The 25,801-nt window shown below is 41.6% G+C and overlaps 1 protein-coding gene across 4 annotated transcripts in view; it reads left to right on the top strand.

The window, feature by feature from the left end:
- The window catches only part of MCTP2 (multiple C2 and transmembrane domain containing 2), a 259,714-nt gene that overhangs the window by 106,412 nt on the left and 127,501 nt on the right, over positions 1-25,801 (top strand). For 3 of the 4 annotated variants that reach the window (XM_027521361.1, XM_027521360.1, XM_027521359.1), the window contains 3 exons: positions 9,997-10,161; positions 12,442-12,572; positions 23,874-24,060. In XM_027521361.1, the coding sequence (XP_027377162.1) occupies positions 9,997-10,161; positions 12,442-12,572; positions 23,874-24,060 (483 nt within the window). Of the gene's footprint in view, positions 1-9,996; positions 10,162-12,441; positions 12,573-23,873; positions 24,061-25,801 lie in introns of those variants that run through there. The other variant, XM_027521362.1, reaches the window with a different exon arrangement.

Raw genomic sequence — 25,801 nt, 5'->3', positions numbered from 1 at the left:
CTCTCTGTAAAAGTAGTTAAAATACCCTGATCAGTCTCTCTTGGTAGTTTTAAACTATAAACTGCTTTTTTTTAGGATTTCCATTTAAAAATTAGAAAGCAGAAATTTAACATAAAGAAGATTATTTAATGTGAGTGTATAAAATTTTGCTAGTTCTAAGTGATGCATTACCTATAAAATGTCATTGACTCTTTCACCTCAGTCTTACTCTTATAATAACTTTATTTAAATAACTGCTTCTTAAACTCATAAGTTTATAATTTTGCATCACCCAGAGTGGCAGTCTTTATGGACTGTCTTCTAAAGCGTTTCATATATATATATATATATATATATATATATATATATATATATGTATTTTGGCTGCAGCAAGCGGCTTGTGGGCTTCGTTCCCTGACCAGGGATTGAGTCCTACCCACTGGAATACCAAGGACTACCCCGTTTCCTGGGTTTTGTTACTGACCTTGGTTTTAATACAGTGAATACGTAGAGATTGCCTACGTATTCACTGTAAAACTACGTGAAAGTAGTTTTAGCTTTCATGCAAAAGCCTTTGTTTACCTTCAAGTGAGCATTTTAAAGAGAGAGCTGAAAATCTGATCTAAAAGGGCCTGAATCAGATACCTGCTTCTTTTCAGACATTTCCTTTGCATAATCTTTTCTGTGAATAGATCTATTTCCATACCTTCCTCCTCTCTAATGTATATCACAGTTACAGAGCTAGAAAATTAACAGCAGTTACTTCTCTTATGTCAAATAGTCTAATGGGATAGAAACATGACGATAAAAAGTGAAATTGGTAGGTCACTGATGTCTTCAGCAAATCTGCAGCTGTACACACCCCCCTTTGATTTGGGACAGTATTATGGGTGACCATGTGCCCTTTGAGTTACGGGTTTTCTTTATTTTAGATAATTTGCACCACATGTTTATTGTCATATGGCTCCTCTTTTGACCTATTGTTTCATGCAGTTATATGACAGCCGTTTCAGGTAAAAGACACCCTGTGTAGGGCAACATTTTTTTCGGTGTGACGTTAGTTGATTAGTGGTTCCACCGTTTGCTGTGTTCGGCTTCATGTTCGTTTAGCAAGGTTCCTGCGTTGTCACAGAGGCTGAGCACTACAGGGACAGCATTTTCCTGTCCCCCTGCCAGGGAGCCTCTGACTGGCTGAGAGGGAGGGGCAGGATGCTGCAGGGGGGACAAGGGAGAAGTCAGGGTCTTTCTCCCCTTTCTCTGATTCATGTGGTGTCTGTCTTTGCCCCCTCCACTAGCCAGTCCTGCTGTGGTTTCTGCTTCTCCCAGGTACCTCTGACCCAAGCATTTATTCTTTTTCTCTCTGTAGCTCAGGGATCACTGAATTGCAGCCTGAGTGCAAAATCCAACCCTGTATCTGCTTCTGCAAATACAATTTGATTGGAATGTTGTGCTCATGGGTGTGTGCACTGCCCCTGGCTGGCAGGGCGGAGCAGAGTACTTGGGACAGAGCCTAATTCTTACTACCTGGAACTTTACAGAAAATTGCACCACGCCTGCACCCCCCCCTCCCCCCCCCCCCCACCGCCCAATGCAGGCCTAAAAGTGCTGGCCACTTCCTGCTGTCGCTAACCTTAGCTTTTCTTCATATGTTCTATTTGGCATCCCAGCATTGTATTATATTCTGTTATGTTAGATTATATTAAATATATTGTGTGCTCAGTCACTCAGATGTGTCAGACTCTTCTGTGACCCCATGGACTATAGCCTGTCCATGAAATTCTCCAGGCAAGAATACTGGAGTGTGTAGCCCTTCCCTTCTCCAGGAGATCTTCCCAACCCAGGGATCGAACCCAGGTCTCTTGCATTTGCAGACAGATTTTTGGCTGTCTAAGCCACCAGGGAAGTTGGGGAAACTTAAATTGAAAGAGGACAGTCAAAGAATTTGGAAAGAAGATTGTTCAGTCTGTCTGCCTGTCTATCTATACACCCGTCTGTCTGTCTGTCCTGATGTGCTTGGTGAGCAGAGCCCAGGTGAGAACCGGAAGGAAGTTCTGATGGTTGTTTTGTCTGTCATATAGTTTTGAGTTGAGAAGAAGCTGCTTAAAGTGGAAGAAATGCCTCTTCTCCACCTTAGAGGTAAATGCCTTCTGTCACTGCACCTCTTTCTCTACTTGAACTCATTTCACTATTGGTGAAATGAGTTATTTCACCAATTTCACCCTTATTACACTATTGGTCCTGGAAGTAGTACAAGCAAAACCCTTTGCAAGAAGTGTGGTCTGTTTGTGGAACCAAAATGAGAGTATCATGCCTGGACTGCTTCCCCAATTAATAGAGTGCTTTTTGTTCTGTTGTTTTTTATTTTCACACATTATTCACTGAACTCAAATGCCTATCCATAGTATCACCTTTTACTGTTTTGGGTTCTTGGTTAAATTTAAAGGATTGGAGGATGGTATATCCCAAACAGCCATATATATTCATATATCTGTTTATTTCTATCTTCCTATCTAATATATCTGCCTATTTTTTAATCTATCTATATGCCTATCTATCCCTTATCTACCTACTTATTATCTCCCTCTCCATCTAGAAGTAACACTGCTGAATATCTTAACCTTGATGTTTCTGCTGCATTGTTATGAAGTCTAGGCCAGCATTATCCTAGACAGAATAGTTTCTAGAGGTCTTCCTCATTTCTGGGGGCCTCAGTCATGCTCAGCTAAGGCCATGAATTTATTAGAATTCTCAAACCTTGTGTATTTCAGCCCAGAAGAATAGAGCCACTTTTCACAAATCTGTCATCTCAGTGACATTAGAATCACTTTTGTCCAAAACCCTCTCACTGAGCACATACTATATTGGCAGGAATGCCGTCCTGAGACTTCAGAGATTAGTAAGACTTGGACATCATAACTGATGCAGTATTCGAGAGATGGAGCAGTGGAAACAGTGACAGACTATTTTCTTAGGCCCCCAAATAACTGCAGATGGTGACTGCAGCCATGAAATTAAAAAATGCTTGCTCCTTGGAAGAAAAGCTATGATCAACCTTGACAGCATATTAAAAAACAATGACATTACTTTGCCAACAAAGATCCATCTAGTTAAGGTTATGGTTTTTCCAGTAGTCATGTATGGATGTGAGAGTTGGACCATAAAGAAAGCTGAGCACTGCAGAATTGATGCTTTTCTACTGTGATGTTGGACAAGACTCTTGAGAGTCCCTTGGACTGCAAGGCGATCCAACCAGTCCATCCTAAAGGAGACCAGTCCTGAATATTCATTGGAAGGACTGATGCTGAAGCCGAACCTCCAATACTTTGGCCACCTGATGTGAAGAACTGACTCACTGGAAAAGACCCTGATGCTGGCACAATTAAAGGCAGGAAGAGAAGGGGATGACAGAGGATGAGATGGTTGAGTGGCATCACTGACTCGATGGACATGAGTTTGAGCAAGCTCTGGGTGTTGGTGATGGACAGGGAGGCCTGGTGTGCTGCAGTCAATAGGATCGCAACGACTGAGCAACTGAACTGAATTGAACTGATCTGATTAGGAGAGCTGAGAGTAGAGAGGTGGGGTATTCAGAGACTAGACCCTTATCTTGACCTTGCAGGTGGGTGGGGTGGGTTGAAGGCTAGAGAACTGAGTGAAAGGAGACAGGAGTGAATCTCACCAAGTGAGGAGGAGGAGGAAGTTCATTGAGACATGACGCTCACAAAATAATGTGTGTGGCAAGCACTCCAGACTCTGTGTTGGCTCCAAAGTTGAGCTCTCTCAACCAGCAGCATCAGTAGAAATCGTTTGAATGCAGATATTTCTGGGCCTCCATCTCAGGCCTCTCAGATCAGAAACTCTGGAAACGGGACCCAGCCACCTATTAGTGAGCCTTCTGGGTGACCAGGAAGCATATTTATGTTTGAGAACCACTGGTGTGGACTAGGGGGTGGCGTGGGATGCTGGGAAAATAGGAGGTGAAGCCAGGGATGTCAGAGGGGCAGGCCTTGTAGAACTGCAGGGAGCGCTGCTGGATTTTAGATTCCTGGGGTTAGAGTGAGGCAGGCAAGGTGCCTGGGATAAAACGTGAGACGGCTCTGGGGCCAGCCCTGCCCTCACAGAAGCCTGAGCATGAACACCTCCTTGAATGTTTCATCCTGAACGCCTCTCTCGCCTCACCCTAGTCCTAGTCCTGCTTAGGGGTCCCCTTGACCTATTTTAAGTGAAGGAGAGCCATAGAAATACAGACTACAGGAGTTAAGGCCTGCAAATCAAGAAATAACAAAGGCCTACTCCAGAGCACAGGGAACTCTGCTCACTCTTATGTGGCAGGCTGGATGGGACGGGAGTTTAGGGGAGAATGGATACATGTATATGTATAACTGAGTCCCTTTGCTGTCCACCTGAAACCATCACAACATTGTTAATTGGCTATATTCCAATATAAAATGAAAAGATAAAAAAAAAGAAATACTAGTTGATGATTATCGCAGATGAACCAGCCATTTAATTTTGAGCTTCCTAGAGGTCAGGGTGAAAAGGGAAATCTTATTTACTCACATGGCTGTCATCTTTTTCCTCCTCGGTCCAGAACCCTGAGGGTCATTGGGTATTTATAGACTTTATCAATTTTTTAAAAATCTTCTCATGATCTAATTTTTAACTTCCAACATCGAGTGAGGATAGTCCCTCTTAATTAAAAAATAATGCAATCCTTTAATATCTTTGCACACACACATTATTCATCTCCTTGGAACTATGATAGAGTTTGCATCTGTAAATATGTCTCATCTTCCATGTCCATGCCTCTGTGGGAAATGTAAAAGGCTTGCTTTATATCCCATCCAAAAACTTGTTTGTCATTCTAGGAGAATTTATGCCTCCAGGGTTCTCTTCAAATGATACAAGGAACTGCCAAGTAGGAGCTTTCTGGAAGCCTGTTGCATGAGTATGTGGATCTTCTCATGTCATGCTATAAAAGCTGTTGACAATGAGCAGTAGTTTTACATGTTGAAAAAGCTTGAAAGGAATATTTCATGGAAAGCTTTTATAGACTGCGTCTTCTCCCTTCGTTTTTCTAAGCATTGACAATATCGTTGGAATCTTGCTTTACTCTTCAAGTTGCTTACAAAGTTAGTTCATTTTTGTTTATGCATTTGTCTCCGTTGACTCTCTACTTCCTCACAGTGACTCAGGAAAGATAATTAATGAGAATCAGAATAAGATGTATTGGCAACATGGGAACACGTATTTTTAAATTTCCATCACTGAGATGATCTAAAAAGTACCCGTACAGTAATTGGTGCCACTAAGGTAGGCCTACTGGGAAAACCTTGTAAAAACGTTTTTTTCAGTGGCCCTAATTTTAATTTTACTTTTTAAAAATGTTTTGATATTTTTTGCCACCCAAGGGAATGCTTTGAATTGTTACCAATCAATGGTATTGATTGGCATAGTTAATTATGAATGGTGGTATCACTAGAGAAAGAAGTGGCTACCTACTCCAGTATTCTTGCCTAGAAAATCCCATGGACAGAGGAGGCTGGTGGGCTACAGTCCATAGGATTGCAAAGAGTCAGACGTGACTTAATGACTAAACAACAGCAATCACTGACTATCACATCGCTTCTGATGACTGTAGGTGTTTCCCCTGCTCCTGGACTCTGTGCCTCCCTGTCAGGATCCTTCTTTATACCTGACTCTCTGCTGTTCTTCCTGGCTTGGGATGGACAGACACATCAAGCTGTTATGTCCACCATCCTAGGGTTTCCTCTGTAACCATGCTGAGTAGTTGTCCTGGAACCCACTTTGCCATCTTCACAGCATGCTGCTTGGCCAGAATCCTCCAATAATGTATGTTTGCCAGTGTGTAATCCTTTTTTTTTTTTTTATTTCCCTGGAAGGCAAATCTATTCTCTGTTTTCTTCTTTTGGGCTCTGCTTGGTCATCATTGCTATGCATGGGCTTTCTCTAGCTGCAATGACCGGAGGCTTGTCTCTAGTTGAGGTGCACGGCCTTCACATTGCAGTGGCTTCTCATCTTGGGAGTACGGCTTGAGGGTGAGCAGTCTTCAGTAGCTGTGGCACATGGGCTTAGTTGCCCCAAGCATGTGGCATCTCTCCAGACCAGGGATGGAACCCCCATCCCCTGCATTGACAGGTGGATTCTTAACCACTGGACCACCAGGAAAGCCCCATCCACTGTTCGGAGAGTCTATTCCTAGATCAGAAACTCCTGAGAATTCTCCACCTACTGGTAGTGAGCAGAAAAGCCCCACAGCCTGTACCTTCCATCTTTCTCCCTTTCTCCTTTCCCTTCCTGTGAAATTTTCATGATCTGGGAGTAAATTAATGTTTTGGAATCTGTTTCATTTTTTACAAAAGTTAGTATGTTTCTAAGTTAAATATCCCAACTTGTTTTCCCTTAGTCATAACTAAGTTGCATGTTTCAGGAAAGAGTCACTCTTTCTGGGAGTAGGTTTGCCAGGGGTGGGGGCCATGGAAGAGAGCCGATGAATGAATCCATATAGAAATAGTAAAAGTTTCTGATCCTCTGGGAGGAAGGAGAAAAATAGCAAAACCCTGCTGGACTGTATTTTATCCATTATGTCTGCTGAGAAATTAGGGTCAGGACCCAGAAGCTTTGCTCTATCTCCCGGTGTTTGTTTCAGCTTAGGTAGGGTGGGCTTCTCCCTTTGATGGGTCATTTCCTTCTCTCCTTTCACATTCCAGGCTGCATTAAGATGACAAATTTCACTTACAGGGCTCGGGCACAGACATGAAAACTTGAGCTATTGAGCTAACAGAGTGAGTGCAGAGGAGTCGATTTATGGTGGGGAGAACAGGGGTGTTTGAAGAACGTGAAAGTTCCGGAGAACCCAGCTCTGCATCCGAGCACAGACGGGATGGCTCAGGTGCTACCCCCCAACCCCAGACCCTGCCTCTTAAACCTCATCACAAGTCTCAAGGGTGGAAGAGAAATGTGAAAGTGATTAAGAAACGTGTTTAAAGCTCATGCTCACATCCTAGACCTCATCGCTTGCAGATGAAACTTTTTTTTGGATATAACCTTGTAGAGGGCTTTGCAGAAATATTTAGAAGTATTTAGAATAAAGGTCCTGTGTCCTTTTCTGTCTGTGAACTGTGCAATAAACACTTCTCTTTTCCTACCCCGCCTTTAGCAAGGGAAAAAAAATCTTGGACGGTGAAGAGCAAGTCCATCACATCAAACATGACTGCGTTAAATGCTAAAATGTTCAAAGTCCGACTGAGATAGATAAAGGCTTTGATGGAAAGTGGATATTTCCCAGGGACATTACAAGCAATAATCCAGATGTTAGAGTGTAATGCAACGAGTGTCCCTGGATTGATCAGGAGCTCCAGCCAAGCTGGGCCTGGTGCAGGCCTTTGCCTTGCCCTCCCATGCTGTTCCGCCATATGGAACCTATCTCTGGGCCCCGTTAATAACCAGCTTTGGATTCCATTTTCACAGAGCTCATAGAGCTAAGTGGGGCTGTTTTATGGACAAGTTAGATAGAAGCCTTTCCAAGATAAACATCCAATTTGAAATTAGGACATACCAAGCCACAAAATTATTTTAGGGCATATTTCATGGAAACACTGCCATTTTTCTTAGGCAATTGCCAGACTGTAGGATGCCCTTTGATCCCTTGTGGACATTACTCCCTTCTTTATAAAAAGGATTTTGAAATAGTTGCAGTGTTTAGGGAGGAATATATCTGTCGGAACTTTGAAGCATGGCCCTGGGACAGGTCATGCTTCAGCTTATTGGTTGGCAAGTCAAACTTTAAGAAGAAGAAACATAAAAAAAGAAAGTGCAGCAGGATGTATGAATCAAATTCTCATTTTCTTTTTAAAGATGGAAGTTTTCCGCCTGTGTGCTTGGTAAGCTAGAGAATATTTTAAAAGGATCTGTATGCACACACATAGAGTATAAACACAGCTACATACGTATTTATATATGTACCTGTCTATACATTCCGATGGTATGCATTGTTTTTAATAAATACAAAGTTACTTAACCTTATTTAATAGATTTTCATGATTGAATGTATTCTTTGTATAACCCAACTTCTGATAGAAGTTAGAGAAAGAATTGTTCCTGTTTTCAAGAGGAGAGGGTTTTTTCTTTTTTAAACAAATTATTTTCCCGTCTCCCTTTCCTGTTCTGTATCTGCATCTTCAAACCTGTGTGTGTGCATGTGTGTGTGTGTGAATTCCAGTTTCCAAAGAAAAGCAACACAGATATGAAACTGGGAGTATACATTTCCATAAAATAGCTTTGTTTAAGGAAATCATAAAATGACCCAAACGCTTGGCATTACTGCATCATTTGTTAAGAGGGGTGGAGTGACGTGTGTTGGATGAGGTAAGCTGGCATGTAATTAACCCGGCGCTGACATACCGTTCGTTGTGATAAATTGTGAGTAACTGGTGTCCAAGCAAATTGATGCCTAAATGATCTCAAAGATATAGTGAGCAGATGACAGGAATGAATATATAGTGTTAGAAATTCATTGCTTTACTGTGATGCTCGACACCATCTCCGTCCTTCAGCCCATTTATTTCTCCCTCAAATTAAGCCATCCACCCTCGTGCCATCTCACGTACTGCGTGGAGAATGTGAATGAATTCTGCCAACCAAGCACAGCCTGTGGATCAGGTCAGGGATTCTCACTCAAACAAACTCACCATAAAAAGACACTGTCGAGACCTTCAGGGTATTTAACAATGTTAAAGGAATAGACGTTACTTGTGTTGAGTGTGATCATGGCATGGTGCTTATGTAAAAACAGATAAGTATTTTGCTTTCAGATATTTCAGCCAGAGGAAACATTAGGGAAGCAGGGAAAGATGTAATAAGATGACAAAATGTGATGAATAAGCACATGGAGGTTGGTTGTGCTGGTCTCTCTGTGTGTGTGTTTGAAGATTTACATAATGAACATTAAAAATAAAGTGTGCTTGTCCTCTTCATAATTTAATTCTGGGGGATATTTGCCTTTTTCTATATTCTGTTTAAGCTGTGTGTGATGTAGAAAAGGAAAAAAAAAAAAAATAAGGTAACAGTTACTGAACACTTACTTGGTCCCAGGCCCTGGTCTGTGTTCTTTACCCAACGTTCCCCTCCCACCAGATCTGCAAAGCTCATTTGGCTGTCAAGCCTATTATGAGCTGTCTCTGGACCTGTGAATCTTGCACTACAATTAGCCTTTTTTGTTGTCCCCTACGGGGGATTCTCCTTTTTTTTTGGAAAATCCCAGGGATGGGGGAGCCTCGTGGGCTGCCGTCTATGGGGTCACCCAGAGTTGGACATGACTAAAGCGACTTAGCAGCAGCAGCAAGGGATAAGGCTCAGCAGCAAAGAGTCTGCCTGCAGTGCAGGAGATACAGGAGACTCAGGTTTGATCCCTGGGTCGGGAAGATTCCCTGGAGGAGGAAATGGCAACCCACTCCAGTATTCTTGCCTGGGAAATCCCATGGACAAAGAAGCCCATGGGCTAGCAAAAGAGTTGGACACGACTTAGTGACTGAGCACAAGAAATAAAGAGAGGTAGGGACGGATTCAAGTGTGAAGGATAAATTGAAAGTCATAATTTTGAAATGCCCAGAGGTAGTTTGTTTCCCTGCAGAGCAGTGCCTGGTTCTTATATCTCCGTTTCCCAGAATGCCTCTCTTCCCTTCCTACTATCAGAGTAGCCAAAGGCCCATTTGGAAGATTCTACGGAAGAGCACGTGTGGGTGGGGAGGCCAGTGCCAGGTGCCAGTGTTGTTTGAATCCATCCTTCACTGGAGGCTCCAAGCCCAGTGCTTGAGAAGGAAGTCACATAGCTGTGGTTGCAGGTTTGCAGAACCAGTGAAGAACATTCACACATTCACTAGGCAGGGAGTGCTATTTCTCATGAATATTGAAAGCTGGACCACCCCCTCTGATCACCAAAGTCACACTCAAGAATTATCAGCAAGTTTATATGTCATCTTTATTTCTTTGCTTTAGTCCTCTTTGATACGCAACCTCCGGCTCTCAGAGTCCTTGAAAAAGAACCAACTCTGGAACGGGATTATAAGTATAACTTTGTTGGAAGGAAGGAATGTCTCAGGCGGAAGCGTGGCAGAGATGTTTGTCCAGTTAAAACTGGGAGATCAGAGGTATAAAAGTAAGGTAAGTTCTGTCAATTCCTTAAGGAGAACAATGTCTTTAAGATGAAAACAATGGGAAAAAATGTATGTTTTCCCCCTCTAAACTTTGCAAGAACAAAATTTATTTTTAACTCTCCTGTGTGGATTAGGAGCACCCCAGAAAACAAAATAAATGTACAGATGCTGTCTGTTAATATGGGGCATTTGATTGCTTAGTGTCATTTATTTTAATATAGTCACTGGAGCTAGGGAAAGTTTATTAAACAATAGATTTGAATGCATGGCTTATTTTCATTTTGAAAATAAACAACTGTGTTTCAGAGATTGTGCTGAAAACAATTACTGTTTTCAAAAATCCTACAAAAATAAAATAGTGTAATATGTTATAGTTGAATTAAAATACTTGAGTTAAACTAACTAAACATATTTTCAAAATTATACACTCCTGGATTTCTCTAACTTGTTGGTATGAACACCAAAAATAGACATCTAATACTGCTGTTTCTTTACTCTGATTTTTTTTAAAGCTATCTAAAAGTATTAAAAGTGATTTGTTTTGAACAAAAGTAATAGCTTTTTTTTTTTTAAGCTGTCTTTAAAAATCAATCATCTTATTCCACTGATCCAAATTCCATTTAATTTTTAATCTCAGTAATTCGGTGTGGTTTTTATTTCAAAAACCCTAGTCTCCAAACCATGGTAATTAATTAGTTTTACATAACTGTCAGACAGGAATATTTCCTATGTTTTATGGATTGAGGGAACTAGGGTACTTGAAAGTTAAGTCACTTGCCAAAAGCCACATAGGAAGAAAAACATCAGAGTGGAAGATTTTGAAAATAGGCCCGAGGGTATTTGCAGCTGGGGCTTTCCAGGGTAGCGGACTTACCTGAAGCAGACTAGTTACAGAATGACTTAGCGGGGCAGGAGGTTGTCTCTCCTGCACAATTTTCAGTGCAGAATCAAATATTAAAGGTCATTTACTCCAGCGCAAGCAGCAGAGAACCGAAGCTCATGTTGCAGAATTGTTGATTATGAGAAATGCAAGAAATTGAAGCAAAGTTATGGCCAAAATGTACAGATGATAATTTTAAGCAGGCAGTTCTAGGCTGTACCTCACAATAAGTGTATCCAGGATAAGCACAGGTCTCCATTAAGATTCCTTTAACCCTCCAGCATCAGGGTAAGGATTTATAGAAAAATTATTCATCACTAAGCGCATTTACCCTTTTAGACTAAGGTGAAGTGTAGAAAGAGTCCAGTATCTGCTGCATTCCCCCTTGGGGAATACTGCGCTTAAGTTGTGATCAAATGGGCTTTTTTTTCTGCATAGTTTCTAAATTCTGTGATCTGATATATTTAAACTCAACGATGATGAAAAACAGCATAGATGATGTTATATGGTGTTGGCTGCAGTTGAGGTCTAAGCAGTTCATTTTTTCCCATGCGAGCAAACTTGGCCCCAGGATTTCATCATTGGCCCTGAGTTCCTGGTATTTAGTGGCCCGCATTTTTGCTCACTTTTTCTTCACAAATTGAATCTCTGTGTAAACGAAACAGAAATGAAAGTCTTGCCAATGAATCAAACACATAAGCAGTTTGAAATCACTCTTGGAGAACATGGAAACACTTGTGGAGTTTTCCAACCACGCATGTTCATTTTTAGGTTTGGCTATAGTGGAATTTCTTAATCTTCCTCTGACTCCAGTGACTGGATTCAGGAAACTTGAATTTAGAAATAGGCAGTCACATACAAGTTATGGGTTTCTCATGTAATGCATCTGACAGATGTTAATTAAGATCCCAAATTGTTAATTTATATAGTTCTTAAGCCAGCGCTGAAATGGATGTGCCAATAAAAATGTTATTTCCATTTGATTAACCAATTAGTATCTTTTGTAAGAGAGAAGAGCTATAAAATATCTATTGAGATACAATATTATATAGAGAGTGCAGCTCAATAGTCATTATTATATATGTGTAATAAATATTACCCATGTATCAAAAATATATATTTTGTATACCTATAACATTGATTGTTTCTTTGGGGATAACAATGCTGTTTCTAATTTGGTGGATAAATGACTGAATCTGGGGTCAGCTAAAAGAGTATGATGTTTTGCCAATTCTTAAAACCTTGACATGCCTTTCATTTTCAACAAGGAAAATTTTAACTGTGTAAGAGTGATCATAACCATAATTATGATTGCCTTCCTGCTGTTTAGAAATAAATGAATGTGTAGCTGCTATAGTGATGAATGACATTTTAAGAAAATAAATATTATAACTGCATGTTTTCTAGACACTGTGTAAGAGTGCAAATCCGCAGTGGCAGGAACAGTTTGACTTTCACTACTTCTCTGACAGGATGGGCATTTTGGACATTGAAGTGTGGGGAAAGGACAGCAAAAAGCATGAGGAACGTTTGGGCACGTGAGTCTCTTCTGCTTTCTAAATGGTGGGAGACGTGTCTGCATGAGGCTGGTCTATAGCATTGTCCTTATCTGGTTGAGCTTAGAGTAAAACCTCATATTCCCACCCCAAGGAGCCATAAGTTAGCTGGACCTTAACCCGGGGAAGACTTTTTCATTTATTAATTGGTATATGCTGTTTAGTATTGATTGCAACAGAAGAAAATCGTTATGTGTCAGGGATTCTCTAAAGAAAGATAATGTCCCATCTCAGACTCTTTGGGAAATGTTGGTATCAGTTTCCAATGCACCCTATGAGTTTGGTTTTGCTATTTAGTAAAAATACCAAATAATTCAGTAACACCATGAAGCTAGGTGTCCCAAATTGATGGAACCTTTCCATTGTCCTCTATGAACTTTGTGGCAAATCATAATGAAACCTGTTGAGGCCAGATCAGTTTTATTTGTATACTTCGGACCTTCCCAACTTAATTGAGGTGCTCACTTGTATATAATGAGAAATATTGTAAGTATTAATAGTTTCCATATAGGATTATAGTAAGACTATAGTTAAATGCAATTCTGCCTGCATCGTAGCTGCCCCAGTTTAAGCATGAAGGAGATGCTGGTGGAGGCATACATCTCTGATATTTCTGGGAAGGCTGCAAGTTCACAATATTATCCTTATTTTATAGATGAGGGAATGGAGTGCTGAGAATCTTGGCAGAATAGTGAATGCAAGACTCAGGATTATGTTTTCAAAGACCCAAGTTTTTTCTTCCAAACTACTGCGTTTTGTTCAGCCAATATGCATCCAGTTTGTCCACCCATTCTAAATTTAGAATACAGCATTTAAACGGCTCTCAACATCTGTCTGTGGTCTTTTTCAAACCAAGTTCTCTGGAGCCCTGGGTTCAGGGAGATGTGTTGGGGCCAGCTTTCAGGATAATCAAGTTTCTTCTGAAACCAGAGCATCTCCACTTTTACCTGTGCTCTGTGGTGGGGTTCTGTTCCAGGCAAGAGTTTTACTGCTGAACACGAAAGATTGAAAGCCCTTCATCCAGTAGAACCCCTTCATTTTACAGATGAGGAAGTCCAGAGGTCCAGAGATGTTATGTTTTTCTATCAGCAAGGAATTTAGGGGCCAAAATAGGCTGTGCCTCAGCTAACCCAAAACCCAATGCAGTGCTTTTTTTCTGTGTAGAATGCTTAGCAGAGGCGGTTGCATGAAACATCAGTTCTTTTCGCTGCTGTTATCCCATCCTAGTATTCTTGGGCTTCTCTTGTGACTCAGCTGGTAAAGTCACATCCACCTGCAATACGGGAGACCTTGGTTCGATCCCTGGGTTGGGAAGGTCCCCTGGAGAAGGGAAAGGCTACCCACTCCAGTGGGTACATTTCATGCAAAGATGGGCTCGATAAAGGACAGAAATGGTATGGACCTAACAGAAGCAGAAGATATTAAGAAAAGGTGGCAAGAATACACAGAAGAACTGTACAAAAAAAGATCTTCATGATCCAGATAATCATGATGGTGTGATCACTCACCTAGAGCCAGACATCCTGGAATGTGAAGTCAAGTGGGCCTTAGAAAGCATCACTACGAACAAAGCTAGTGGAGGTGATGGAATTCCAGTTGAGCTATTTCAAATCCCGAAAGATGATGCTGTGAAAGTGCTGCACTCAATATGCCAGCAAATTTGGGAAACTCAGCAGTGGCCACAGGACTGGAAAAGGTCAGTTTTCATTCCAATCCCAAAAAGGCAATGCCAAAGAATGCTCAAACTACCGCACAATTGCACTCATCTCACACACTAGTAAAGTAATGCTCAAAATTCTCCAAGTCAGGCTTCAGTAATATGTGAACCGTGAACTTCCAGATGTTCAAGCTGGTTTTAGAAAAGGCAGAGGAACCAGAGACCAAATTGCAACATCCACTGGATCATGGAAAAAGCAAGAGAGTTCCAGAAAAGCATCTATTTCTGCTTTCTTGACTATGCCAAAGCCTTTGACTGTGTGGATCACAATAAACTGTGGAAAATCCTAAAAGAGATGGGAATCTCAGACCACCTGACCTGCCTCTTGAGAAATCTGTATGCAGGTCAGGAAGCAACAGTTAGAACTAGACATGAAACAACAGACTGGTTCCAAATAGGAAAAAGAGTACATCAAGGCTGTATACTGTGACCCTGCTTATTTAACTTCTATGTAGAGTACATCATGAGAAACGCTGGACTGGAAGAAGCACAAGCTGGAATCAAGATTGCCAGGAGAAATATCAATAACCTCAGATATGCAGATGACACCACCCTTATGGCAGAAAGTGAAGAGGAACTCAAAAGCTTCTTGATGGAAGTGAAAGAGGAGAGTGAAAAAGTTGGCTTAAAGCTCAACATTCAGAAGACTAACATCATGGCATCCGGTCCCATCACTTCATGGGAAATAGATGTGGACACAGTGGATACAGTGTAAGACTTTATTTTTTTGGGCTCCAAAATCACTGTAGATGGTGACTGCAGCCATGAAATTAAAAGGCGCTTACTCCTTGGAAGGAAAGTTATGACCAACCTAGATAGCATATTGAAAAGCAGAGATATTACTTTGCCAACAAAGGTCCATCTGGTCAAGGCTATGGTTTTTCCTGTGGTCATGTACGGATGTGAGAGTTGGACTGTGAAGAAAGCTGAGTGCTGAAGAATTGATGCTTTTGAACTGTGGTGTTGGAGAAGACTCCTGAGAGTCCCTTGGACTACAAGGGGATCCAACCAGTCCATTCTGAAGGAGCTCAGCCCTGGGATTTCTTTGGAAGCAATGATGCTAAAGCTGAAACTCCAGTACTTTGGCCACCTCATGTGAAGAGTTGACTCATTGGAAAAGACTCTGATGCTGGGAGGGATTGGGAGCAGGAGGAGAAGGGGACGACAGAGGATGAGATGGCTGGATGGCATCACTGACTCGATGGACGTGAATCTGAGTGAACTCCCGGAGTTGGTGATGGACAGGGAGGCCTGGCGTCCTTCGATTCATGGGGTTGCAAAGAGTTGGACACGACTGAGCGACTGAACTGAACTGAACTGAACCCACTCCAGTATTCTGGCCTGGAGAATTCCATGGACAGTATAGACCATGTGGTCGCAAATAGTCGGACACAACTGAGCGACTTGCCCTTTGATCCCATCCCATCTCAGTAACTTATCCTGAGACAGACAAGAGGAATTTTGGCATGTTCCTCCCGTGCTTGTCTGCAGTGGCATTCTGTCGACAGAATGGCCTGGTTTGTCCTAGGGTACTTAATAATCTGAGCTCTCACTCACCTGATGGCAGCACTCTTGCCCACTTATCATGTGGAACATGCACACGCACCTACACAGTTCATCCATCCGTGTAAACACTGGCTAGGAGGGCCAGGCTGCCTCCGGCTGAGCCCGGGGAGCTCTTCCTGCTGTGTGCGTGTTGTGGTCCCGGTTCCATTGCTTTGTGCAGCCTGCTCAACCCCAGTTCTCTGCTGCTCTGGTAGGTAGTAGCCATACTTCCCTGGAGATCTGCAGGGCCAGATTTGTGGTTTGGGGCACCAAACTAGGCCCTGTCACTCTTCTGCGCTGGAGAAAGGTCTTCCTGTAGTCCAGAATGCACAGATTTTTCTCTGTCAGGTGCTTTCCTAGTCTCCCCGCTCCTCCGTTTCCACAGGATAACTTAGACGCCTGCGTGTTCTCAGTGCCTCCCACCCTGGTCACTGCCGCGACACCCCTGTGCGCTGCCAACACCCACAGCAGAAGGATCAGACGCGTTGTGCTAGCCAGCAGAGCACGGATAAGTCACGTCAGTGCACAATGCAGAGAACTCTGTGTCCCGCAGCGTTATCTGAAGGATGGCCTTTGAGCCCCCGGTGATGGATGGCCCATGTGTTATTTTCGTAGGTGCAGAGAGTAATGGCCTTTCGTTTCGTGTGTCACCATGCCGTCATGTTTCCTTCACATAGTAGGAAATGCTTTTTCAAATGAGCGTTAAGTTTCTTTACAGACACAGGAAATAATTGGAGATGTCCCTCTTATGCCATGTTTTGTCATTTGGGTCTTCATTTATTATTTGAGCTATTTCCTGTTTGTGACTTAGACGTCTACCTGCCCCAGTGGCCATTCTGCCCTTCCTCTTCGTGGACTTTAAAGGAATTTTTTTGGGTATCCTTTTCCTTTTTCCTCTCCTGAGGGACAGAAGATAACAGAAGTGTCTCTTGGGCTTTGACTACACAGCGTTACCCAGAGTGAACTTCCAGGTGGGGTGAGACTTCCCCTAAAATACACCACTGCTTGTCATAGTGAAAGGAGAGATTGTGTTGGCGTATGGATATCACAGACCTGTTACTTATTGTTCCTTCTTGCATAAAAGGGTTCACTCTCTGTTTTCCTGTTCTTTGTTGTAATTGTTAAGGATCAGTTATTTTATCCCCCAACTGTTGGGAAATACCTTGTTGTGTCAGGAGGGTCTTTGGCTATGTTGAATGTTCTCAGACCTGTCTCATAATTTGTCTTTGGATGGTGATAACAGTTTAAAGTTCTGCATGGCCTCTGTGAGAAACTCTTCCCCCACTGAAGCTTCCCCTGGCAGGCATCATGAGAGGAGGGACGGAACGCTCTGGGTTGTGTTTCCTGGGCTGTCTGGTAACCACAACACTTGCAAGCTACGAGACCTTGGGCAGTGGCCTTTCTTGTGGTTTTTCCATCTGCGTAACAGGGTCTTCAGCCAACTTGCAGGCCATCATGGCAACTGGCAACCATGTCTATTGTTGATTGCTATTATTACTCCTATTAATTTTGAGATTTTTTTTTTCTTCTGGAGAATAACTACAGATCCCCACCACTAAATTGTGCTATTTAAGTATTTGAGATATGACTGGTTAAAATTCAGCTCAGTTTTGTTTATTCAAAACAGAATAGAGATTTTTGTGTGTGTGTTTTGGTGGAAGTGAGCAGTGACTATCTTCCAGGATGTGATGGGAAGGATATTTATTGACCCAAGAACTGAACAGTGTCGATTAGCCTGACCAACATTGGTTTTGTAGCTGTGGATGGTGGTAGACCGGGACAGTGGTCAGTTATGGTCATAACTGGCGTTTGTGTTGGCATTGGTGGGTTGCTAGCTTGGTGATAGTTCAGCCTTGTCCTGCCTACCCAACCACCATGGCAGCCAGCCTCCTCCAGGCTCTCTGAGTCATGGGGAGCTTTCTGAAATTCCTTATGTCCTTATGGTCCACCTGTGGGCTTCCGCTAAGCCACAAGTAGCTCCTGAGGAGGTCAGGGCTGGTGAGATAAAAGTGCTTGGGCAAATTAACACCCCAACCCCCGATACAGGGTGTCTACTATTCATGGGACAGAAAAAAAAAAGTCTTTTGAGTCCATCTATGGTGCAGAAACAGTGGATTTTTAGGAGGAATAAGAAATAAAGCTAAATATAACCTGCTCCAACTTTTAAACAAAATGGCAAGAGTAGAAATATAGATTAATCTTCTTGTCAACCTGTACCATTTCAACATAATCATACCATTTTCTTAAAGTATATTTTATATTTCCCTGTGATTCTGGTGATTAATTTGTTATAGAATATTCTAGCTTCCAAAGTGGCGCCAGTGGTAAGGAATCTGCCTGCGAGTGTAGGAGATGCAAGAGATGTGAGTTCAATCCCTGAATCAGGAAAATTCCCTGGAGGAGGAAATGGCAACCCACTCCAGTATTCTTGCCTGGAAAATTATGTGGACAGAGGAGCCTGGTGGGCTACAGTCCACGGGGTTGCAAATAGTCGGACACGACTGAGCATGCATGCATGGATGCACGCAAACTTAGTTTGGAAAAGTTAAGAATGAGATTGCACAAGCTTATTTTAACTGGGCTGCCGCAGAGCCAATCCCGAGTTCCACATGGTGCCTTAGAAAGTGGCTCTAATGTGCTGCCCGTTTACCAGTGACTCCGACGCGCAGAGAATCAGCACGCCATGTTGCTGATCTGCTTTCACAGCAAGGCTTGACACAGTCACCATTTGCTTCCTGTTCACCCCCGTTCTTAGCCTCTGAGATTTACAGCTTTTAAAACTCTAGGACTCTTTTCTGCCCCCTTGCATTTAAGTTAAAAGCTGACCAGTCTATAATATAAAACATAGAATTATGGTAATGAATAAGAGGTTAAAAGCTATCATGGCAAGTGGAACTTAGCAGGTTTGGCTGACTGATATGGTAAAAATTATGTGTTGAATTAAAACATTAAAATGCGGTGGGATTAATGGAGAAAGACAGGAACAGGAGGTCAGAAACAATGCTAAATCAGCACATTAACTGCCTGTGGGCTGGAGAGGCTGGCTTTAATATATGCAGAGGAAAAAAAAAAAACTTGCAGAGGGAAAAAAAAAAAGTAACTTAGTCCTTATTTTCTCCAGGTGAATAGAAATGCAGATATTTGAATCTGGGAGGTATCCATACATATATTTCTTTCCCTTTCTTTTTTATATAGAGGAGGAAATAGACCTACAAGATATTCAGTTGGTTACCAAAAGAGAAACACTGACTTGATAATTTGGAGTGTTTGACTTTGAATTTTATTTTGCCACTAGGATTCATTTTGTTTGTTCGTTCATTTTACTCAACAAACACTGAGCATGTTGTGTATCAGACATCCTACCAAAAGCTGGGGGTTCACGTGTGGGTCGTGTCCTCAGGCACTAGGTTGTGGGCAGCTTTCTGGAAGAAGAGCGTCTCAGCTGAGACCTGTCACATGGGTGGTGGTTAGCCTGACCAGATTGGAGGAAGAACGTTTCAGGAAGATGGGACCAAATGGGCAGAGACTTAGAGAGGAGGGAGAAGACGTCTGAGAAACTTGAAAGGAATGCAAAGAGTGGTGATGTCACGCGATCAGACTAGAGCGGAAAGCGGAAGTGAGGTCACAAAGCCATCGGATTCCATCTCCTGCCCGTGAACCACGGCTGGACTTGGCTAGACCCAGACACACCAGTGCCCGGCTCCTTTCTGTTCACTACTTGTTACCACAGTGGACCTCTGATGGACTGAATGATCTACAACCTGACTTCAGAATGATGAGTTCCTGGTCCTCTAAGGGCCCGTGGGTAGCACCTGTTGAATTATGGTCCATACGTGGTCACTCCCCCTGCTGGTGGAGCCGCACATGAGATGCCCTGAGAGCAGACCTGATTGACTAATGCTCGTTACTCATGTGTTTTGCACGGACACTCTGCACACGTGCTTTCCACATTGTCTTTTTCAGTACAGTTTCATAAGTTTTATTGCTTCATCGGTTTTTGTTAACAAACACATCTTTGGATATGTTGGCCGGAGTCTCTTGGGCTATGGTGAGTTAACAGGTATTTTTTGTTTTACATTGTTTGTAGGTCAGTATCTCTGATACCTTTATCAATGTGTCTGTACTGTCATCTACTATTATGGGAAAATTTTTAAATACTTACCCTGCTGTAATTCATCACAGTTGAATGATTAGCATTTCTTTAGATCAGGGGTCACCTAACTAGGGCCTGTGGGTCAAGTCCAGAAGGCTGCTTGTTTTTGAGTAAAGTTTTATTGGAAAAGAGCACTGTTCATTTCTTCACATTGTCTATTACTGCTTTCATGCTACAAGGGGAGAGTTGAGTAGTTGTAGCAGAGACCATGTAGCCCCAAACTAAAACTGTTTACTCTTTGGCCCTTCAAAGAAAGATCTTTGTGCCCCATCATTTATTAATGTTGGTGTGGTTTTTAATGATAATTGGAACATTAATTATGAGAGCCTTTTAAACCACATATCCAAAAACTGAGTTTATTTTTCAAAGAAAATTGCATCTAGAGTAGTAAGCTTAGTTTCATCAAGCCTCATACAATGTTGCCATTTGGGTAGAGTTTGGGAAGAAATTTAGAGGATACAAAAGAGAAAAGAGAATACATGACAATACCTGTAAAATTCTAGAATTGATGAGTGAGTGAGTAGTGTTTATAAGAATGAGCAGGCAGGAGGGAAGGAGGAGGGGGTGTTTTGCATTGCGATGAATCTGCGCTGGATCCGTTCTTCTAGGCATCCTCAGGGGCCAGCTCTGCACTTCACCTGCAACTGGTTACTAAACAGGTAACAGAAAGTCTTGGGAAAGAACAGCAGATTGGCTAGTGCTTCAGGCGTGGTGCCGGCCAGATTATTTATTTTTTTCCCGGGGTAGAATGTGATACCCTATAGAAAAGGAATGAAGCAGCCCAGAATCTCCTTTTAAGACTTTTGTATTAAACTTGTCTTTGGTGAATGTATTTCAAAATGATTATATCTTAAAGATTTTATTTACTTGCACCTGAAGAAGGTCATTTTGTTTACATGATACTCACCTCTCTTCAGAAGATTCAATTGAGTGTTATGGTAAAAGAGTTCTGAAATTCTGGAAGAAAAGTCCTTATTTTTATCTTTTCTTCCACTGCTTTGGCTGGTCATACAGTAACCAGTTCCTAGCTTGGGGTTAATGTAAGTATTTCTTTTGCCTCTGACTAACCTCCAGAGCATTCTGGTTCTCCTTCCAACGTGAAGATGAGCTGAAGCCATGGAGACAGAGGTTGACACAGAAAAATAGGAGGCCTGAAGGAAAGAGTTTGGTGTGAGAGTCATTTCTTCTTACTCCCTTCTTTCCTCCTTTCTTCCAGAATGTGGAATTGAAGGGGGCAGCCAGCTGGATAGAAGAGATGGGGAGAGAGCACTTCAGTTCTAGAAAGTTCATAGAAAGTCATCCTTAGAGTTGGTGGTTAACACTAGGGAGAGGGTCGCTTTACATTAATTCTTAAGACTAAAGACGTTGGTGTTTTAAGAATCGATTAATTCATATGATGGGATGGGGACCCTAAGAGACAGGGGTCATAATCCGTGTACAAAAGGACAAGGTTTAATTTTGACTGACCCGATGCTGATGTATCAATTTAATTTGCTCTTTCAGGTCACTAAGAAAAGAAAAGTAAGCATTTGATTGAATTCACTCATTAATTAATTGAGAATGTAGAATCTGTTAGGTTTGTCCGAAATTCCCTTATCTGGTGTTTATGTGGCTCTTATATCTAAAATAGGCAAGGCTATTTTTTTGTATAGGAATTCTCTTTGTTATCAAAATAAACTTTAAATATGAGATAGGTGCAAAAGTTTCATAGTGGGTAGAAATGACTGAAAAGTTTGTGAAAATGTGTAATTTCTGAGACAAAACCAAATGTTTAGTTTGATGTGATTCACACTTGTTTAAATTAGTAAACTGCTCTGTTCAAGGAAGCTGTAAATAAATAAATAAATAAACACTCTCCTATTTAAGGTTACCACCAGAGAAAAGTCTTAAACAAATTTGGATCATTCATCCTTCCATAGAAAGAGCTTTATTAAATGAAAGTGTGTATAACAGTGTAAAATAATGCTTAGCAAATATTCTTAAACAGATGTACTACTACTATACTTATTTAGAATTTTCAGGTCCTTAGTTTTGTAGGCGGAAAAGGCAATGGCACCCCACTCCAGTACTCTTGCCTGGAAAATCCCATGGACAGAGGAACCTGGTAGGCTGCAGTCCATGGGGTCTCGAAGAGTCGGACACGACTGAGCAACTTCACTTTCACTTTTCACTTTCATGCATTGGAGAAGGAAATGGCAACCCACACCAGTGTTCTTGCCTGGAGAATCCCAGGGACGGGGGAGCCTGGTGGGCTGCCGTCTACGGGGTCACACAGAGTCGGACACGACTGAAGCGACTTAGCAGCAGCAGCAGTTTTGTAGAAATGGCGCAGTTAAAGCACTTGACATTTCTTGCCCAGCAAAATTAACTCCCCACTCATATACTTGCTTACAAAATTTACTAACCCCTCTGTTCACAGTAGTAAACTTATTTACTGCTACAAAAAAATTTTTGATTCAAACCATAGAGGGTTATTTAAATATATATGAATATATTTTTTAATGTCTCCAGCAGAAACACATGATGAATTTATTACATGTAAAAGCTCTAATTGCCACCTCTTCTTATAACTGGAATCACTTTTGGTAATTTGAAAATAAATACCCACATAAATTTAATTTTATGGGTACGTATCCCTTACTGTAAAAATATTTTTATTCTATACTAAAAATAGGCATAGACTTTTAATATTGGTAGTTTTTTCTCTTTAATTGGAAAAGAATTGCAAGCTTTCTTTCAAATTTATTTAACTGGAACTTTTTCCATATCCATGTGGCTCAAAACCATCATGGCTTTATATATGAGGTGGGTTTGCCTGTTGGCTATTGTCTGCAAACTTACAAAAGTGCATGAATGATGTGGGGTAAGACTCTATTGTCCGACATTATGAGGCGGTGCATCCGTGTTTGTAATAAAGTCTTGAACAGTCATCTGACTTAGTAATTAGAGATGGCGAATGGGAACGCAAACCACACAGTGCCCGCCTTGCCTCCACTCAGCCCTGCCACCTCACCCACCAGGACACGAACGAAGCGAGTGTGGTCCAAGCAACCCCAGGATTTTCCGTGTTAAAGCAAATAAATGGCTTAGCACCTCAGCCCCCCCTTTCAGTGTTTGCTTCTGTATTTAAATGTGTTTGAGGTTTTCAACATCACCAGAACATTGACAGTTAAGAGGCGGAAAACATGCAATTTATAGCAGATGGGTGCAGCCTTTTCTGGCTGTGCTGCAGAAATGGGATCAATCAACAGCACTTCATGCTCCATTTGTCTAACAGAAACCCACCTGGGGAAACCCCGAGGAACGGTGCCTATTAGGAAAACACCTTAACACATTTCTTTAAATAAAATCTCGCCAGTTGGCATTAATCTGGAAGAAAATGGTTTCTCCATTAACCCTCTCCCGCTTGCACAGGCTCCTGTCTTTTCACCTCTTTTTGAACCAACGTCTCTTATTCTCATGGCTGGTTAAAAAAAAAAAAAAAAAGACACAACCCAAGAAGCCTTCTAGAGCCCACATCCATAGTGCTGAAACTCTGAAACTTTTTTTCTTCCTAGTTTTTGATCTCATCAGCTTTCTGCAGACTTTACCTGGCAGAGATTTGCTGCTTCTCAATTCGTTTGCCACTTTCTCCATGCGGCCTTTTCTTTGAGTTTCTTGACATCTTTCTCTCCTTTACTGAGGGTGTGGTGTGCCGGGAGGGAGTGTTAGCAGCCAGGGGAGCCCCTGCAACCTTCACTGCTCAACCAGCCAGTGCCCAGACAGCGGGAGGTTTCATGGGGGGGATGAAATGAAAATCAGGTGCTTTGGAGGGTCCGCGCCGCCACGCATTAATCGCTTTTCTGTCTGCTTCTGGTAACTTTTCCAGGTGTAAAGTGGATATCTCAGCCCTCCCACTCAAGCAAGCCAACTGCTTGGAGCTGCCATTGGAAAGCTGCCAGGGGACCCTTCTGATGCTGGTCACCCTCACGCCCTGTTCAGGGGTCTCGGTCTCAGATCTGTGTGTGTGCCCCTTGGCAGACCCCAACGAGAGAAAGCAGATCGCCCAGCGCTTTGTGAGTGCTCTGCCTTGCTACGCCCCCTCCCCACCCCACGCCCACTCCACCTTTAAGCTGAAACAAAGTCTGGGAATTGAAAAACTGCATCCAAAGAGATCTTTGTCCAAAGTTCAATGGTATTTCTCCTAAACAAGGCATCAGACATGGAAGTTAATTTCATGGCTAGTGAAAAGGTGAAAGTAGATTTTAGAATTCGCTTTCCTATTTAAAAGCCAGAGAAAGTGTTTGGATATTTTACCATTCAGGATCTCTTTGGAGAAAACTGAAATCCTCAAGGGGGCAAAAGGTTGTTTAGCATGTTTGTATATATGAATAGGTATTTTTATTGTATTTTGTTTGTCTTTTACTTTTATTTTATATTGAAGTATAGTCGATTTACTGAGTTGGCCAGGAAACATTTGTTTGGGTTTTTCCATAGGATGTTAGGAAAAATTTGAATGAACTTTTTGGTCAAACTAATGCACTGTTGTGTTAGTTTTAGGTTTACAGCAAAATTATTCAATTATACTTGTACATACATCCGTTTGTTTTCAGATTCTTCTCCCACATAGGTTATTGCTGAATGTTGAGTAAAGTCCCCTATGCTATACAGTAGGTCCTTGTTGACTATCTATTTTATATAGAGTAGTGTGTGTATGTTATTCCCAAAGTCCTAATTTACCCCTCCCCCTAAGTTTCCTGTTTGGTAACCATAAATTTGTTTTTGAAATCTGTAAGTCTGTTTTTGTTTTGTTAAAAAAAATTAATTTATATTATTTTTAGGAATTTTAATATAAATTCACAAAAATTGCTTTTTATAAACCAAATATTAATGTTTGCAATGTTGGGCATACGTTTCTAGACCCTCTTAAGATCAAGTGAGAAAGTACTTGTGTCTTCTAAAGCAAAACAAAGCCGTAGAGAGGCATGGGAGACTTGTTCCACACTCCCCTGGATAAGAACTGCTTGTGAATTTTTGCCTAACTAGTTGCAATGTTCTTAAAAGTCCACTCAGCATTTTTAAATCAAATGGGTTTGTCCTCGTCATTATTTCTTGTGCTCTTGCTTTCTCGGTGTCTTTATTTGCATTCTGGTTTTATTCCATCTTCTTTGTAAATCAATACGTTTATTTTACTGCCACACACATGAAAGGTGCATTTTAAGAAAGTGGCATGGAAATGAAGCAAAGATGAATCCCAATTTAATGGGAATATTATTCTCAGCGTAAACTTAAGTGTCTCCAGACTCCTTCATGTGCAAGGTGTATTGATTAATTGAATAGTCCTTTATCTTCAGGACTACAAAGTCTAGCCACGCATCTTATTGACAACACAAGATTCTGCACGCAAGGTTGACATACTTTAAAGAAGTTTTGACAAAATCCACTTTTAATATTCTCTTTGATGACTTTACTTTAGCAAATGAAAAGAAAGCAAAAGTCCCCCAAATTTCCCATGGACAAATCGCAAAATTTTCCAAATTCATGAAGAGTTTCATGTATTTATAAGGTGACATTAGGTAAGATCAAAATGACTGCTTTGCATAATGCCTCAAGATTTGGGGAGTACTAATTTAAAAGAGGTTTGAAAAGGTAGAATCAAAATAAAAAGATCAAGTGTTTGTTTGTTTGTTTGTTTGTTTTTTGATCTAGACAGCTGGCCAGTGTTTAAGAGGGAAAGAACACTGCATTGTAAGATACAAGTTCCAGATCCCTGGATTTGTTTTTTAGGTTTTGAGAATAGATAATCTTCAAAGGCAT

Source organism: Bos indicus x Bos taurus, chromosome 21 (assembly GCF_003369695.1).
Source record: "Bos indicus x Bos taurus breed Angus x Brahman F1 hybrid chromosome 21, Bos_hybrid_MaternalHap_v2.0, whole genome shotgun sequence".
NCBI lineage: Eukaryota > Metazoa > Chordata > Mammalia > Artiodactyla > Bovidae > Bos > Bos indicus x Bos taurus.
Note: the sequence above shows the minus strand (reverse complement) of the source record. Positions and strands in the feature narration are given on the sequence as shown.